The sequence below is a fragment of the Lonchura striata genome, chromosome 5 (assembly GCF_046129695.1).
Source record: "Lonchura striata isolate bLonStr1 chromosome 5, bLonStr1.mat, whole genome shotgun sequence".
Taxonomy (NCBI): domain Eukaryota; kingdom Metazoa; phylum Chordata; class Aves; order Passeriformes; family Estrildidae; genus Lonchura; species Lonchura striata.
Window position 1 is genome coordinate 20,868,685 of NC_134607.1, and position 16,924 is coordinate 20,885,608.

A 16,924-nucleotide genomic window follows, 5' to 3' on the forward strand; every position below is an offset into this window, starting at 1 on the left:
CCACAGTAGGCCTGGAAGATATTTTCCAAAAGAGAAGGCATAAGTAGATTTCTTCTCTGATTCCTGTTTTCATGTGCCATATTTGAAAAAGCTAGATGTGCCTAGAGAACAACCTAACAAGATCAGCAAATGCCCAGGTGCTGCTATGATGCAAGAAGTTCAAAAGGTTTTACTCTGTTCCTCAGTCTTGTTGCAAACTCATTAACTCTACAGAAGTGTTTTCCCAGTGTGAAAGACTCTAAACTGTTTGGAAGGGTATCAGTAGATTAATTTGAATCTTGCATCTTCTTCCATCTTGGAGATGGTTAGGTTTAGATATCTGTTTGAATGTCACTACTATGCCCTTACTGAGAAAACCTGGATAAGGAGAAAGGGAACATCTTTCTTACCCAGAAATATGACTGTTAGGTGGAGGCAGAAATAGAACAGCACAGAGGTTCAGGAGCTGAGAGAATTCAAGACTTGGAACAGACCACAGTAAGGCAGTGTCCATGTTATATGTATGTGTGTATATATGTGAGAATTTGTTGTTTCTTCAGGAATCTCTTGCCTCTGGTGCTGGATTATGGTGATTTGAGGAAACATTTTATTCTAGGTGACTCAGCTTTTCTGAAAGACTGCAAAGATCAGATGTTCACATGTTCACAAAACTGGGGAGATTGCAGAAAGTGTCCATGCATCTTCTGCTAGTGAATGGTTCAGACAGTGGTGGCTAACAAACTCAGTAGCTAAGAAAACTGCTTCTTCTTCTGCCTCTGGATGTCCCTAGGCAGAAGTTTGGGATTCAACAAAGAAAGTAGATGGGTTCTCCAACCTCACATCCCACTCCCTAACTGAGCTGGCTGTGCTAAAGCTGACCATTGTGCCCTTCAGATTCAAACTAATTCACTTCTCTCCCTCCCAAAAAAGGAACATCTGACTCCAGTGCAAGGAGATAGCTGAACCCACTGTAATTCTTCAAGTCAGGGCTTACCTTACTTCCTCAGCCTGGATAGCAATTTACTGGGAACGTGGCATTAGATAACAATAAAAGGGAAAGACACTTTCTCCTCAGAAAGTGCAGAGCTGAGTCTGCAGTTTAAAATTAGTCAGAGAAACATGCTGGGTCTCTCTATTTGATATTGTGCTGGACACACACTTTCAGTAGTGGCATCTGCTTCCCATCTGAGCTGGAAAATGTCTTTTTGAAAAAGATTTAAAATATCCTTCTTCAATTAAAAAAAATAAAAAAGTATGTTTCGTAATAGTTGTGGAATGATTAGTGAGAATAAATTATTGTGTATACTAAAAGTGGTTTTTGATGTATTTTAGATACACAGGAAGTTACAACTATGGTAGCTATAGCAACCAGCATCCCCATCCAATGCAGAGTCAGTATCCATCCTTACCACATGATACTGCTATTTCTGGACCACTTCACTACTCAGCTTACCACAGAAGCTCTTCACAGGTAATCTGCATTTATTACGTGATGATAGTTTTTATAACATCTAAAATAATTCCGTTTTTAAATTTATCAGTATATTAGCTGTCTGAATCAATAATATTCTCTCAATAATATTCAATAATAATCAATAAGCTGTCTAGATATTGATGGCTCCTCTTTTTTTATTTTCTAATAATAACTAGGTATCTTTTAATTTCAGTGGAGATGAGAAGTAGCTTTAGATTGTCAGGATAAAGCATTCACTTTAAAATCCAGCAGTCTGGATCTGTTTCTGTTTTAAGGAGTAGCTAAAGTAAACCCAAATATAACTAGCTGTATGATTCTTAGGTGTTGGGAGGAGGGAGAGATCCCTAATAAGAAATAAAAGTGTTTTCATTTAGCTGAAGATGCAGAGGCCATAGTGAATTCTTGTGGGCTCTCTGCTTTAGAGGACACCCATGTTTAGGAATTTGCCAAAACAGTGAGTTCTGCATATTGTTTGAATAACTTCATGACACCACTGCAGAGGTTGTTTAATCTGTATTCTATAGTCTCCTACTAAAATGTTTAGAAATTATATAAATTATTCTTCCACCTCACAAAGCTGAGCCAACAGGAGCCAACACAGATGAGGTATGAAGATCAGATCTGGCAAGAGTTCCAAAGTAGTGCCACTGTTTGGAGGGCTTCAGTGCCTCATGCAGCTGGTGCTTCCTCAGTGTAAGCAGCTGCTCTCTGGACTCTCTGCTGGAAGACTGGCAAAGGGCAGACACAGGAAGAAGGTGATGGTATCAGGGTATTCCACTTCCACTCACACAGCACCACCTACCCTTTACCAGAAATTTATAAAATTGTATCAGGGATGCTGAACTGTCATCACTGGCCTGCAACAATTTCATACCAGATGCAAATGAATTTGATGGTGCTTTGAAACTGAGCACACAAAAACTGCATCTCATTCTGGTCTTCAGAATCAGTCTGCCACATGACCTTAGAGAGGAGTTGTTTCTCCTTTTTATGCTTTATTTTCCCTAGCTGTAAGATAAGAATTATGGTATTGATCTCAAAGCTCTTTGAGATCTGTACAAGCCCAAGATGCTCATTTGGAGCAGTTCAGCAATGGCTCCCTGGCTTATGGAAAGGATGAGCTACAACTTCTCACCCATTTGTGTAGCACCTGGTCTGTCAGACTACATGAGGTTTTTTGCAGCTGCTCTATCTTCAGCAGGAAAGTGAATGAACATTGAAGTGCAGTGTCCTGGGACAGGTTTGTTTTCCTCCATTTTTCAATATAGGTATTACCCTATTATCTCAATAAACAATTAAAGCAAATCAAGATAACACATTTTTAGTTTACTGATATCCTGATTAACATGCTGTATGCAAACAGTAACAAACATTGAACTCAGGCAAATATTTTTCATACTGCAGTAGGCTGTCTCTACAAGTGCAGATGCCAGATCACTTTTTCTTCTCTTTATAGTCTTTGAACTGTCCTGAACACATATGAAGAACAGCTATGCTATAATGATCACTCTTTAAAGGAAAAATATTTCACTTTCTATGTGGCATGTTCATTCTCATGCTGCTTATAAACTGAGATGGAATTGCACAGCAAGACACAGCCAAAAACACCCTATCAGTGTGCTTGTTCTGTATTGAGAGGAGCTGCAAACTGGAATCTTACTTTTGAAAAATTATTTCCAAGTATTTAACAGTTTGATATAAAATTTACTGACAGTGTTTTTAAAGCTAAGTTAGCATCTATAAAATGCCTGCTCTGATAATAAGTCCTTTCTTAGTTACTTTTAACCAAAAAAAGTTCACAAGATGTCCCTAACAAGATGTTAGGGAACTGCTCTTTTTCTAGTGGTCATTGTGAGGGGAACATGTTGAAAGGAGTTGCAGCAGGACTCGTGATGCTGCAAAATAAAAATATAGGAAGGCAAATTTACAATGAATATATCAACAGCTGCCACTATACTGAAACCAAAGGGATTGCAATGTGCAGAGCTGTGGGAGTATAATCAGCTGGGAAGAGGAGGCATTGGCCATAACTTTCAAAAGAACTCTTTGTTATAATCTACATTCTGGCCAAATATGGAAATTTGGCTCCACTTTAGGAACTATTCTACCATGCTCTTTAGGACAGTGTTTAGGGATTAACTCCTATGAAAAAAAAAAAAAATCTGTGTGTGTGGTAAATTCTCTAAAAACTTGGATTCAGGGAGAGCCCTTATCTCAGACAAGGGTCTGGGCCAAAGCAGGTTTTATCTGTGGTGGGTTTAAGCTGCTGCTATTAATAACTATTTTGGTCTTGCAGAACATCGTATCCAACCTGTTTATATGGAAGAGAGTGACACACTCTAGGTTTTATCAGCTACTTTGAGAATTTTGATTTTGTCATTGGAATCTTTAGAGGGAGGCTGTGCTGGGGAAGAAGTCACACAGATGTAGATATTTTACTATTTACTATTTTAATGTTTATTATTAACTATTACTTTACAGCTCTCAAAAAGTGAAGGTGGAGGTCTGGCAGTATAGGCTGACTAATTTCCACTGATGGCTAAGACTCTTTTTGATGACAGGAGCAGTCTGTTCAAACCTTGGTCTTAATCCCAATTTTTTCTTCTTCCCTCACCATCTGTGAATAATTCTCAGAACAGTTCCTTACTTGCAATTCCAGGCCTGATTGATCATTTCTTGACTTGGCTTACTGGCCAGGAGCCTGGCAGACAAATGAAAAATGATCTACAGATTGATCTGCTACTACCTAATTCTCTAAGCCATAGTGCAGGAGTGCATACAATATTCTGATGCTACTCCACCATCATATAGAAGGCAATGGTTTAGTGTGTGTGTGTACATAAACACATCTCTACTGAGACTTTGTTTCATCAGTTCTTTATTTCATCTGCTTCTGCAATTTTAGGTGCCACGGTTGAAAATAGGCAACGATTCTTGTCTAGAAGTATCAGCGAGGTCTCATCAACCTATGTGGAGTTTAGCAGTTACATCATTTGTGACCTTCACAAAGTCACAGTGTAGGCTTGACTGGCTTCTGAGCACAGCTTTTATCTGCAATGTTCACCCTGGCTGGGTGCTACAGGTCCTAATCCTCTTTCAGGCTATCCAAAGTATTTCAATTCACATAGTTCTACCTTTTCCTTAGACATGAACTAATTCATGCTCCAGTAATTTTTCTTTGCAAATTTCAAGACTAACACTTTTAGTAAGAAGAATAATTAGAGAAATCTGCAGCAGTATGCATTTTAACATAATTGGTAACATATAAAGATGCTCATCGTTAACTGTAAGTATCCTAATGCATAACTCTAGTGAATCACACTGTAGATACAATTATCTAGGTCTTACCTCTAGAACCAGAAATAGGTGTGTGGAGGAAAAGTCTTAGAAGTAGGGTAAGTAGAAGGTAGTCCTTCCACCAGTATAGCTATGATGACTTTGGCAGGAGCTAACCTAAGTATATTCTGAGTAGGAAGCAGCAGTTGGAATGATGTTTTTGTAGCAAACCACTCTTCATTACCCTGTCTTTGAGCTTTTTTGTACATGTAGACTTTGTCAGGCATGAAACACTCATTCCTTGTTATTGCATTGGGTGACCTAGAGGTTTTTGGGTGATGAGGAATAGTGAATATTCATTCCCTGTTTATCTGCTCTCACCTTTCAAGACATTATAGATCTGCATCACTCCTTCCTCACCTCCTTCCTGTCATCTCTTGCAGAATGAAGCATTATCATCTCTTCAGTTTCTGTTGTGACAGGTGCTCTGTGCACAGGAGTTATCCAAGGACTGCAGGGCAGGTGTAGTCTGGGGAAGCTGTAAATGTCCTGTTCTCTCACTTGTGCTGAGCAGGGAACCTGATGGAGCTGGAGGTCCCCTCCAGCCTTTCTGTGCATACCTGACTCTCAGAGTAGGTAGGAGGGACTCAGCCAAGAAGTTGCCACATTTACCACCTAGATCTGAGAATCCCTCCTTGATGCCACACTAAACACAACCTCATTTTGCCTTTTCTCATTTGCCACTTCCAAAATGGAACAACCATCTCCAAACAGTCAATCTCGGGTCACAGAGAGCCATAGAAGCAGCATAGCAATGTTTCTCCTTTTGTACCATGCACCTTAAAGACAAGAAAAATAGATTTATTTGTTTGTTTGTTTATTTCTGCTGCATTTGTGAAGATCATAGTTAATTTCCATGATGTGGGCAGAACAAATCACTCTGGAAAATGCTGCAGCAGTACAGTCTGCTGTTCAGCAGTAGATCAAGTCTGCACCTCTCAGAGGTCCAGAGAACAGTGTTTGGGCCATAGTTAGAGGAAATTTAAGCAATGTTATTACTCTGACTCTCTTGAACTCCTCTGGGAAGTGCAGTGGTCTCATGTAACTTCCCAGGGTGCAGCTGCAGCACTACTCAGTTCTTCTGTAAAGTACTGCATGCCACAATTCTACTAAACCATGTCTTCCCTTCATATACCTCTGCAGTAGGATTTTCTAGACGTAGTACTGTAAAACAGTAGTAACTCTTTTTGTGACAATGGGGGAGCCAAAGACATCCTCTCTCAGATAGAGTCCGTGCTTCAGTGTCCATTCATGTTGTTCTGACTCATCTACTTTGGGGAAAAAAAAAAAGGGGAAAAGTTCTTAATCTGCCAGCACATACACATTATAAACTCATGACTATACCAGTGCAGCAAGAATAACACCCTCCCCAATAACCACTCTGTCATCAAACAGCTGGTAATGACAGGAAGAAGAAAATACTGCCCAAATCCCACCCATGCAGCAAGAGTCATTGTTCCCAACTGTATGGCTTCATAAGGGCCTTGAGACTGTTAGCATGTAATTGAAGTAATTATGTATTGAATGCAACAGGAAACAGATGTCTTCTTTTGAGCTAATTACAAATAGCATTTTCCAAAGGCTCCAAATGCCACTCCCAAAAGTACTGAAATCACTTAGATGGACTTCAAAGTTTCACTTGGCTTAATTAACAGATTCAATAAGGTTCGATTTGTGGAGAAAAGGGTAAATTTAGAGTGATAAAGACGCCTTTAATCAATAGTTTAAATTATGTAATTTTATAATATTCAAGCATATTTTTATTAAGTTAATTTATAGACAACTCTCCACAATTCAGTAGTTTCTGGTATGTGTTACTTGCAAGTCCTAAAGTAATGGCTAACATGCAACATTAATTTATAGCATCCAGCAAAAGTGGGAGCTTATACAATGTAAAGTCAGAGCCACATTCATAAGGAAAATATTTTGCTGTTTGGACATTGAAACCTTTCACTTCCATTTATAATTCACTGGTGAGTTGAAAATAAAGATAAAGAGATTATTCTCCATCCTTTCACTGTAGAACCTCAGCCTTCACTTCATGGGAAAACATATTTAATGTTGTATTTTCTAAAAGAATACTAAAATAAATTGAATTAATTTTACTTCTGTGGGCAAGGCCTTAACAATAATCTGCTCAAAGTCTCACAGCCTTAAAGGGCTTCTTGTCTAGGTCTAATGGCAGCAGTAGAAACAAGTGTGAGTCAACCCAGAAAATGGCAATTTCCTGTCAAGAGTCCTCCAACAAACGTCGCTTTTATATCTGGCAAAGATCACTAGGCCCCAGTGTTTTGAGTTCAGCTTAAGCACTCTTCATTAAACCGGATGTAGAGTGTGAAAGGTGATTCAGGCAGCATGGGCAGGCATCCGCCCAGATGGCTCTGCTTTGGACACTCCAACAAGGCTGAATAGATGCTTCATTGGGTGAGTTAATAGTCAGGCAGGGGCCAATGAGTACTTTAAAAATATTGTCTTTCAATAGTCTCTTCACTGTAGGGAAAAAGAAGCCACTGAGTCATTTGCGATTAGCTGACCTACTGTTACAAAACTTTCCATCTTGAATTCAGTCATAACAGAATTTATTGTAAAATACTGGATATTTAGAGTCCATGTTATTTTCAAGCAATTCTTCTTTTTACATTCATGACACATTCATAAACACAGCTGCATTGGGTGTGCTCGATGAAAAGGAAAAGCAGCACACTGTATCCTGTCCCTTCATGCAGAGCCATTCCCCTGCCTTCTCAGTAAGCCTAAGCATGGCCTCTGGGCTGTACATTGGAGGAAGAAGATCTTGCTTTTATGGTGCATCCTGAAGTTCATTTGAGGAGCCAAGATTTCATTTGCTTTCTGGCACAAGTTTTGTGGTTCCAAATGACCAAAAAGACATATTGTGGCTTCCCCACATACTGCTGTGTACAACAAGGGGACCCACCACAATATTCCCAGAGTTCATTCTCTTCTTCCTGATGATAGCTGAATGTTTTCGCAGTTTACAGATTTTCAAATAGCAAGTTATCCTGGCTGAAGATGGATTTCTCTTGGTGTTTGTAAGTGATATGAAAGCATGTGATTCCCCTGTTAGAAGTCACAACCTTCATCTCAAAACCTCAAAGGAAAATTGCACTGAGGATGGCAAAGGCTTCTGGTATGGTTAACAACAAAATAGATCAATTATCTCACTGTGAAGAAGACAAGAGAGAATCACTGGTGTATTATGGCAGAAGTGTAGGGTAACCATGTTGTAAGTACACTCTTTAGTACAAGAATCTACAGTGATTTCATGCATAGATCAATGGGTAATAAAAGCAAAGACCACCATAGCTGGTATCAAGTAAAACACTACTGAAGACAAGGAAGAAAGTTTTAGCTTGGGCCACATATTGTTTCAAAGCTTCAGTTTTCATTTTTGCTGGTCATTGGAAGTTCTTATCGTCAATGAAAGCTTTTGGAAAGTCAACAAGTCTGAAGACTTGATTCTCCTTCAAAGGAATATAAGGCTTTTTACATTCGGGATGTAAGCTCTGCTGAACTTTTCTACTGAAAAATACTTTCTCTGGGGTGAAAATGGAAATTTAGATGGTGTTCTATAGACCTGTTGTCAGTGTTGCCAGGACAGGTTATTCTGGCAGCTGGAATAGCAGAACGGTGTTGAAATGTCAATGTCAATGTTCCAGGGTGGTGCTGCAGTTTAACACCCCATTTCAGCAGCTGGATGGCACAGGCAGATCCAGCCTGTGTGGTGATGGGAAGTACAGGATAGATAACACCTTTGATGTCTTCCCTCTCATCTGCCTACTGGCCTGCCTCCCCAGGACACACAGGGATGTGCTAAATCACTAACTACAGTATGTTGGTCAAAAAGTCTTCTTGTTCTCCTCTCTAGTTAGGAGTGGCCAGCGTGTGGCTCTGAGCTGCTGAGGCTTGTGAGCTGTTCAAATCCGTTTGCCAAGGCTGGCTTGCCTTCCTGGCTGTGGTCTGAAGGGAGGCAGCACAAGCTCCTCATGGAGACACTGCTGCAATTGCCTTGGGCTTATGTAACAGTTCCTTATGCAACTGATTAACCCCAGGCCCATCCACAATGGCGTAATGTAATGAAAGCCCCTGGGAATCTCCGCTACTTCCTCTCCTAGGAACACCTACTCCAGCTCTTCTCTCCATAATCCTCCAAAATATGAGGAAGGGGTTTTGCAGCCATAGAAAGTTTTGGCATGCAGCTTGCAAGGTTTGTAAGCATCAGAAGTGATAGTCCTGCTTTGGCGTGCAGCTTTCTAGTGTCAAGCAACCCAAGACATGGAAATTTTAAATGTGACACTTTTTTGCAGAAAAGGTATAAAGATGTAAAATGTAGAAGATCTGAAGGTACATGGCTGGCCAATAGTAAAAGGGATCCTCACCATCTCTGTGATGCACATGGATAACGGGGACAAAACCGGGAGAACTGTTCCTCAGACACAGAACACAGATGATCTGCCCCTGCAGGACAGGCAATAAAATAAATACATGCTAAGCAAGCCCTCATAAGTACAATTTACTTTCTGTTGCTGGGTAGCCTGTGGCTATAGAGGGCAAAAACTGTTCTGTTTTCCTTCCTATCTTGCACTTCTTTAGTGGAAGCCATTTGTCAGACTTTGATTTCTAGTTTCCAAGTGTCACTGTGAACAGCTGGGGACTAGAAAGAGTCTCCTCCTGCCTGCCTCTTTCCATAAGTTCTCCAATTAGCTGCTGTGTGGTCTGGGGCCAGACCACACAGTTTTCCTGAAGAAACTGTCAGGATGTCTTGTGAACACTTTAAAGGGAAGGCACCTTCCCAGAAGTAAATATTCTTTTGCTCCTCTCCCTTAAAATTCATTTGAGTGAGGAAGAGTTTTATTTTCTGATTTTTAGTAAATAGCAAGTTTTTGAGTAAAAGTGGGAGAAAAAAAAATTAATTAGATGTATTTTTCTCCTCCCAGATACATCTAGCACCTGGATAAATTAACTCAATATTTTAAATCAGTGACCATTTTGGAAGACATTCCCTGAAACTTTGGTTTACAGTAGACAATGGTTATCTTATATTTCACCTTCAGTATGATACTTTGTTGTTGGATAGCTGCTAATTCGTATGATTTTGGCTTTTCTAAACACAAAATTGTGACACCACCAGCCCTCATTTTAAAATGAAGTATGTGGCAGATGATTCTTTGATTTCATTTTTTTTTTTAATTCTAGTACCCCTTCAATGGACCAACATCAAGAATGGAGCCCTGTTTGATGAGCAGTACTCCCAGGCTGCACCCCACACCAGTGACTCCGCGCTGGCCAGAGGTCCCAGCTGCCAACTCCTGCTACACGAGCTCCTCCATGCACTCCACGAGATACGGCAATTCCAGTGACATGTACACGCCCTTGACAACACGCAGGAATTCTGAGTACGAGCACATGCAACACTTTCCTGGCTTCGCCTACATCAATGGGGAAGCCACTACGGGCTGGGCTAAATGAAGATGACTGGTACCAGCTGAGCCCACACACTTACAAGAATTGCAGAAGCTTCATGCCATGCGGGACTTTCCGTGGACATTCTTCAAGGGAGGTGAAAATGGAAAAGATCCTGGGCAGATAAATATAGTTCCTAAGGTGGGCAGATTGCAGACCAGTATGACTGAATGTTCCTGTAGCCGAAAAATACTTTTGTGCTGTTCTAGACCATTTTTTGGGCTGATTGGTGCCTTTTTAAATTCTGGGCCAACCCTGCGTGCTCTCAGTTTGAGTGAGCCAATTTTACCCCCTCTCTTATTGACAAATGTTAATGAGTCTTACAAAAAAAAGTACTGAAATGGGACCTATTTATAATTTGAATTAAAGACAGGAAATTTGCCCTCAGCAAAACTCTGTCATCATCTCTTCTTTTAAGCTCTCAATGCATTCCTTAAAAACCATTCTGCCAAGTCATCATGTACTCATATCAATTCCTCTATTGGGTTCCTTAAAAGGACACATGTTGCTGTAGGTTTCAGTTTACACCTAACTTTGTATATTGATGCACCTTTCTGTTGATCCAGTAAGTTTGATCTTTACAAAAGAGAAGAAAAGACATGTAGCATTGAATTATACACTGCCTTAAGTTGACTGTTGTTCTTATTATATATGTATTTGTGTTGAGTTTGCACAATCTGGAAAAATCTAACTTCTCTGGTCAGTAATGACAAGGTAAGAAGGGACTCGGGGACTGGGAAGATTTTGGATTCAGAGCCACATATGTTAAATATGATGATATGAAGCAATTATATAAAGAAAATGACAATGCAAACATGATTATTTGCTTAATTATCTATTGACAGGTATGAAACTGTTCTCTCAATTCCTTCACGTGGTGATAATTCTCTATACGTCTACAAAAGCAAAATTCAAAGCTGTGCCTTTGAAATTATTCTGTACTGTGTATGTGTGGAAAAATGTATTGTATTTTGGGGAGAATTTTTCTTAGACATTTTCCTTCAGATTTGTAGCTATTTGTGAGGTTTTGTTAGTTTTTATTAACATAGCTTTTTCTTCTGTATTATAAAACACACCAAGCAATTATGGTGGACCTATTACCCTATGGGTAAGAAATAAATAAATGGAAATATGACAACAGGCATTTTAGTAGTTGTTTTGTAAATAAAATCTTTGATAGCACTCAGTGTGACGATAACCATGTTTATGTCTGAAATGGACATAAGTGTTATTTGTACAGTTGTGCAAGCTATATGAGGGAATTTCATACCCAAATAAAGTTCTTGAAAGTAAATAGATGCCAGTTAAATTTACTTAAATACAAAAATGTCTACAAGCTGAAGACCTTAAAAAATGTGAGATGTCATCATGCTTTTATCCAAGGAAGGACTCCAGAACAGGTACAATTCGTGGCAAAATGGGTGATGCATCTCCACTTCCCTGATGGACTGGTGATCATGACCTGCCATGGTCCTTCCAAGGACCAGATGCCTTGGGTGAGATGTCTGTGGGTAGCACTGACCAGTAACTCAAGGCTGGATCTTTGGAAGCATCAGGATGGTGATGAGCCCAAGCACTACTCAAGGGAAGCCAGAGCACTTCTGCTATTTTTTATAGTAAATTTTTAAAACAAAATAAGCCTAATCCCCATTGACTGAGAAAGAGGAGAAAATGAGACTATTTTAGCATACAAATATTCCATATCCTTCAATACCTTTGGGGACAGCTCAGGCAGACTGTTCAGGGAGGAGGAGGGACACTAGACACAGTGTGAGACCCAGAAATAATAAAACCTTTCTGAGTGAAGAACTGCAGCATCCTGGATGTCTTGGGAGAGGAAATTCTGACCAACAGCAGCACCACAAAGCTGCTCATAAAAAAAGAGCTAAGAACAACATCAGTCAAACAGGGCTTGGAAACTCTTTTGCAAAAAAGCCTCCACAGTATTTTTATTTTTTTTTAATTAATTTAGAGACTTGTGTTGATGCCTCAGGAATGTGAATGTGCACTTCCAACTACCATTGAACTGCTTCCTGATGAGGGCTTTGATGTTTAAAGTAGACATTCATGGGGGCAGTGTACAGACTGTGGAACAGGGCCACCTCCAGCATGAGAAGAGCTGCAAGGCAAAGCAGGACTCATCCTGGGCCACAGCAGCTTTCAGGTCACAGACTGTGCAGCAGGCCAGGGAGTGCAGCAGCTCAGGAGAGCACCATAACCTTGGGTAGAATGTCTGGTGTGGGGCAAGAATGTCTTAAATCACCCCAGTACAAACTGCCAAACCTCCTGAGTCAGAGTCTGCAGGCTGTTATTTAATCCTTTCCCTTGACCATGGAAACTAAAAGTTGGGTTTTCTTGCCTAGCCATGCATTTATGTGCATATAAAGTAAATATCTGACTATGCAAACATTGCTGATGAAACTTTTATACCACATTCCAAAATATTCAGTCTCAATTGCAGTTTCTCTTTTGTTATTTTTTTCTATTTTCTTCTTTCTCTTACCTCTCTTTTTTTTCTATTTTTTCTCTTTTCCTTTTCCTTTTCCCTTTTTTTTTTTAATTTCTTGCTTACATTCTCTTTTTTCCTAACAACAAATACACATTTTTATAAAGATGTGATCTTTTTAATGGGCTAAGACATATAACAAATGATAGATATATAATATATACAGTAGAATAGAAAATAATATACATTACAGCATAACTGACATAACACATATTTTTAAATAGATATACACACAAATATATATATATATATATGTATGTATGCCTATAAAAATCCATTACAGTTCTTCAAGATTTTTTCATTACCAGGTAGAAAAAAGACTCAGCGGGGGAAGAGCAGTGAGAACTCCATTCAGTAGCATGAATCCTGTTTTTGTCAGGCTACCTCTTGCTGCTAAGGTCACTACCCTTTGACAAAAATGGCCTCTGACCTCCCCAGCCTCACAATTCTGTTGTGACTGACCCTGAAACCCATGAAATTCAGGGGCAGACATTGCTTTGGAAGGTTTAGATAAAGCTGACTAACATGGAAGGGCTCATGGTATGCACCCATCTGAAAAGGTCTGGCAGTCCTTTGGTAGAGGATGCAATTTATTCTGTCCTTCTCTTTCATTGAAATCCTAATCCTTCATATGCTACATAAAGTGGAAGCTAAAACACGCTGATGATGAATAACAATGTGCCTTTAAAGGGCAGTAACAGTTTCCTAATCTTTATTTTTCAGGTTTTGTAATTAAAAAAAAAAAAAAAAGGCTATGTACAAGTAAAATGAGTGTTTTGCTGTGGTGTGAAGTCACTCTAAGCAGGCCTATAGTTTATTATAGAGTTGTAAATCTAACAAGCAAAATACTCTTTTCACTGGGTTTCTCTCCAAAGCTCCATTAGTTTACAGATGGATCTGACTCAGAAGAAATGCCTGCACATTGGATGGCTGGATTTTGTTATTCCTTGCAGTCCAGTGACTGTGCTGTTCTGGATTTATATCTGTTTTGTGGCAAGAAATTCCTAAGGAGGAAATTCAAGTTCTGGTTTTGGTCTGTCTTAAAACACTGCAGACATGCACCACCTGTAGCTGCAACCTCCCTGGCATTTCCCGCTACGGAACCGGTCATTTGTGAGGTGGAAGGTTTGTCTTCCTCACGGATTCCTGATCTGAAGGAATAAAGATTTCAAGAAGAGACCGGCCACAGCTCCGAATGAACGTGTTTGGGGGGGGGGTGGGGGGTGGGGGTGGGGGTGTTAACTTTAATATATAATTTTCTGATACCTGGACAATGAATTTCGATTATAGGGCACCTTGAGTATGGAAATATTGTGTATGCACCTTGCCCTCCTGCTACCTCCTGAACAAAATGCAGAATTTTTGTGTACCACCATTGCTCTGGTGGGTTAGACTTGAGGCAGGTTTTGCTGCCAGACGCTGTGGCGAAGCCGCGCTGCAGGGAACACACAGAGACCTCGCCTGCGGTGGGAGCCCAAAAGCTTACGCCTGAAAGCTCAAGAAAAACCCTGGTTGTGGCAGACCTTCGCCTTGTGACTGGCTCGGTGAGCACAGGGCAGGTCGCAGAGAGCACACGACCGGCCTGAGGAGGAGGGAGGGAGGTGCCGGGCAGTGCCTGTGCCGCCGCCCGTCCGAGAGCGCTCCCGCCGCTCTTCCCGCCGGGAGCCCGCGGCGCTGTGGGCACGGACTGCAGCACCCATCGTGCCCCGCGGCGACAAAGCGCGGCGCACTCCACCGCCCGCCGTGCCGTTGGGCATGCTGGGAGATGGAGTCCTCTCTCCGCCACGGCCCGCAGACGGGAGGGCAGCCAATAGGAGGGCTCGGGGGTGCGCGCCGCCGACCCCTCCAGCCAATGGCGTGCGGATGCTGCCTGCCAGTCCGAGCGGCTTCCGCGGGAGCGTCGGGCGCGTCAGGGGGCGCGGCGCGCGGGCGGGGCGCGGCCGCTGCCGGCGGCGCCGGGCGGGACGGAACGGAACGGGACGGAACGGGACAGGACAGCCGGCCATGGAGCCGGGCGCGGGGCCGGGCCCGGAGCTGGGCGCGGTGCTGGAGGCCGTGGAGGGGCGCGGCGGCGGCGGTGCCGAGGCGGTGGAGCGCGTCCTGGCATGGTACAACGAGGAGGTAACGGGTCCCATCCCCCTCCCCTCTGCGTCGCCCCCCCGGCGGTGTCGCCGCCCCGCCCCGCCCGCCATCGGCAGCGCCGCCAGCATCGTCCTGGTCCCCCCCGGGCTGGGCTGTGCGGCGGGTCCCCAGCGCTCGCCGCTTCACCGGCATGGCCCCTGCCCGCCGCGGGCCGTGGGGGCACCGCGGCACTGCCGGGCGGACAGCCGGGCAGCGGCTGCAGGACAGAGACTTCCAAGGCAGCACAAAGCCCATCGCCACGCTCGGGCCCCGGCACCTTCGGGCTTGCGTTCTGCGCGCCCGGCGGGTAGTGTGGGATGTCGGTGATGGGCTGTGAAAGGAGCTGGTCGATAGCGTTCGTTTGCGTCACGGGTCTTTTAACCTGTCTGTACCGCTGGGCAGGGCCGCACAGAGGAGCACCGAAGTCTCTTGGTACCTGCTCACCTGCCTGACGTGCTGCCCTTTGCGGGCAGCCCTTTGTCACCGGGAATGGAGAGGGCTTTCCATCGCCTGGACAGCGACCGTGTCAGTGTGCAGGGGCTGTGTGTGAAATGGGCTGTCAGACCCCCCTTCATTTTTCTGTGTTTCTGGCCAAGCAAAACGAAAGGGGAAGACAGAGCAGGTTGAGCTTTCAGTGCTGGCAGACATGAAAAATTAGTAAGGGTCTACTGCTTTTGCAGTCTGATGTGGGTATGCTCAGTCAAGAAGTCCTGCTGATGTAGGGAGATGAAAATCAGAGTGAAAATAGATGTTGGGTGAATCTTACATATTTTCCTCACCCCTTCTGATAGGAGCATTTAGACACATATTGCAGTAGAGCAGCACATTCCATTCTGAAACATTACGTCTGAACCCATCAGGTATCTGCCCTTTGTATAGGTGCTTGTGTGACTGGTGCACAAGTCTCTAAAGCTGGTACTGACTCAGAGTTTGGCTTTGGCTGTAATTTAAATGCAGTCATGTTGAACTAATTATTGATTGAAAATTAGGAATCTGTTACAGGAACGAGCATTCAAATCTTTAGTTAAAGTTTCGTTGTTTTGTGATTAGGGGAGAAGTGAATGTGGATGTGATGTGGGTATTCTTCAGCCTCTAAGAGGTGTCTTGAAATTTGCTATCTTAAGTGCAATATGTTTTACACCTAACAATGGCAATAACTGATTTCTTCTCTCAAATTTGGGCTTGTAGAAGAACAGTGAGTAACAGTCTTGACATAGGCTGCCTTTGTGCAGGTGAAATTCAAAGGTAGAAATTGATACAGCTGCAGGGCACTTTGTCTGAAGGATTGGTAGATCAGGAATTCATGGACACATGTGTTTTAACTTGCTGACCTCTGAGGTACAGAGGAAGGATTCTGATTGAAGGAACCTTTTGTCTCTGTCCTTACTCTTCAGAATGAGTCCATGTTAAATATATTCTGTCAAAAAGCATGCACAAGCATAATTTCTTAATTTTGCTGCACTGGATTTTATGCCTTCTCAGCAGCTTTCTCAGATGAATTATTTAGGCTTGAGTTGAATCCTCAAGGACAGAGTGAGAGCTCATGCACCTTCTGTTCTGACATTTCAAGTATTTGCATGAAGTCTTGGAGTTAAGTATGTAGCTAAATACTTCTTTTGGAGAGTGTGAGAAACTTCAATGCTGTCTCAGTATGACATTGTTCTTACTGCATTTCTTGTTCAGACTTTTTAATCATATTGCCTCAGTCTGTTTTTTGTACACTTTGTTACTGACATTTTGTCTATGGGCCAGCAAAAAGTGGGCAGAGTACTCCAGGTTCCAGAGCTTTAGGTTTCCTTCCTTACTTTTTTTTCCAATAACAAATTAAATATGCTTTAATTGAAAAGAAAGGCTGGATCAAGTGTAGTTCCAAGGTGCAGGTGCCTATAGAATAACCATAATGGGAAAAATTAATAGGTCTGTTGGTGCTTCTGTGTGCTGTCCCATTTGCAGTGATTATTCCAAATCTCTGTTCCTCTACCACTTAGGCTTGTTCTCACTACATTGCTTTTGTAAACTTGCAAAAA

At 42.2% G+C, this 16,924-nt stretch overlaps 2 protein-coding genes across 3 annotated transcripts in view; both read left to right on the top strand.

The window, feature by feature from the left end:
* RFX4 (regulatory factor X4) overlaps nt 1-11,564 on the top strand; it is an 85,836-nt gene extending 74,272 nt beyond the window's left edge. For both annotated transcript variants that reach the window (XM_021535952.2, XM_021535963.2), the window contains exons 17-18: nt 1,312-1,450; nt 10,004-11,564. In XM_021535952.2, coding sequence (XP_021391627.1) covers nt 1,312-1,450; nt 10,004-10,276 — 412 coding nt within the window. In that variant the 3' untranslated portion in view covers nt 10,277-11,564. The remainder of the gene's footprint in view (nt 1-1,311; nt 1,451-10,003) is intronic.
* A 3,151-nt stretch (nt 11,565-14,715) lies between these two features.
* Nucleotides 14,716-16,924, top strand: part of RIC8B (RIC8 guanine nucleotide exchange factor B) — a 31,791-nt gene continuing 29,582 nt past the window's right edge. The window contains exon 1 of the mRNA XM_021535931.2: nt 14,716-14,897. Coding sequence (XP_021391606.2) covers nt 14,781-14,897 — 117 coding nt within the window. The 5' untranslated portion in view covers nt 14,716-14,780. The remainder of the gene's footprint in view (nt 14,898-16,924) is intronic.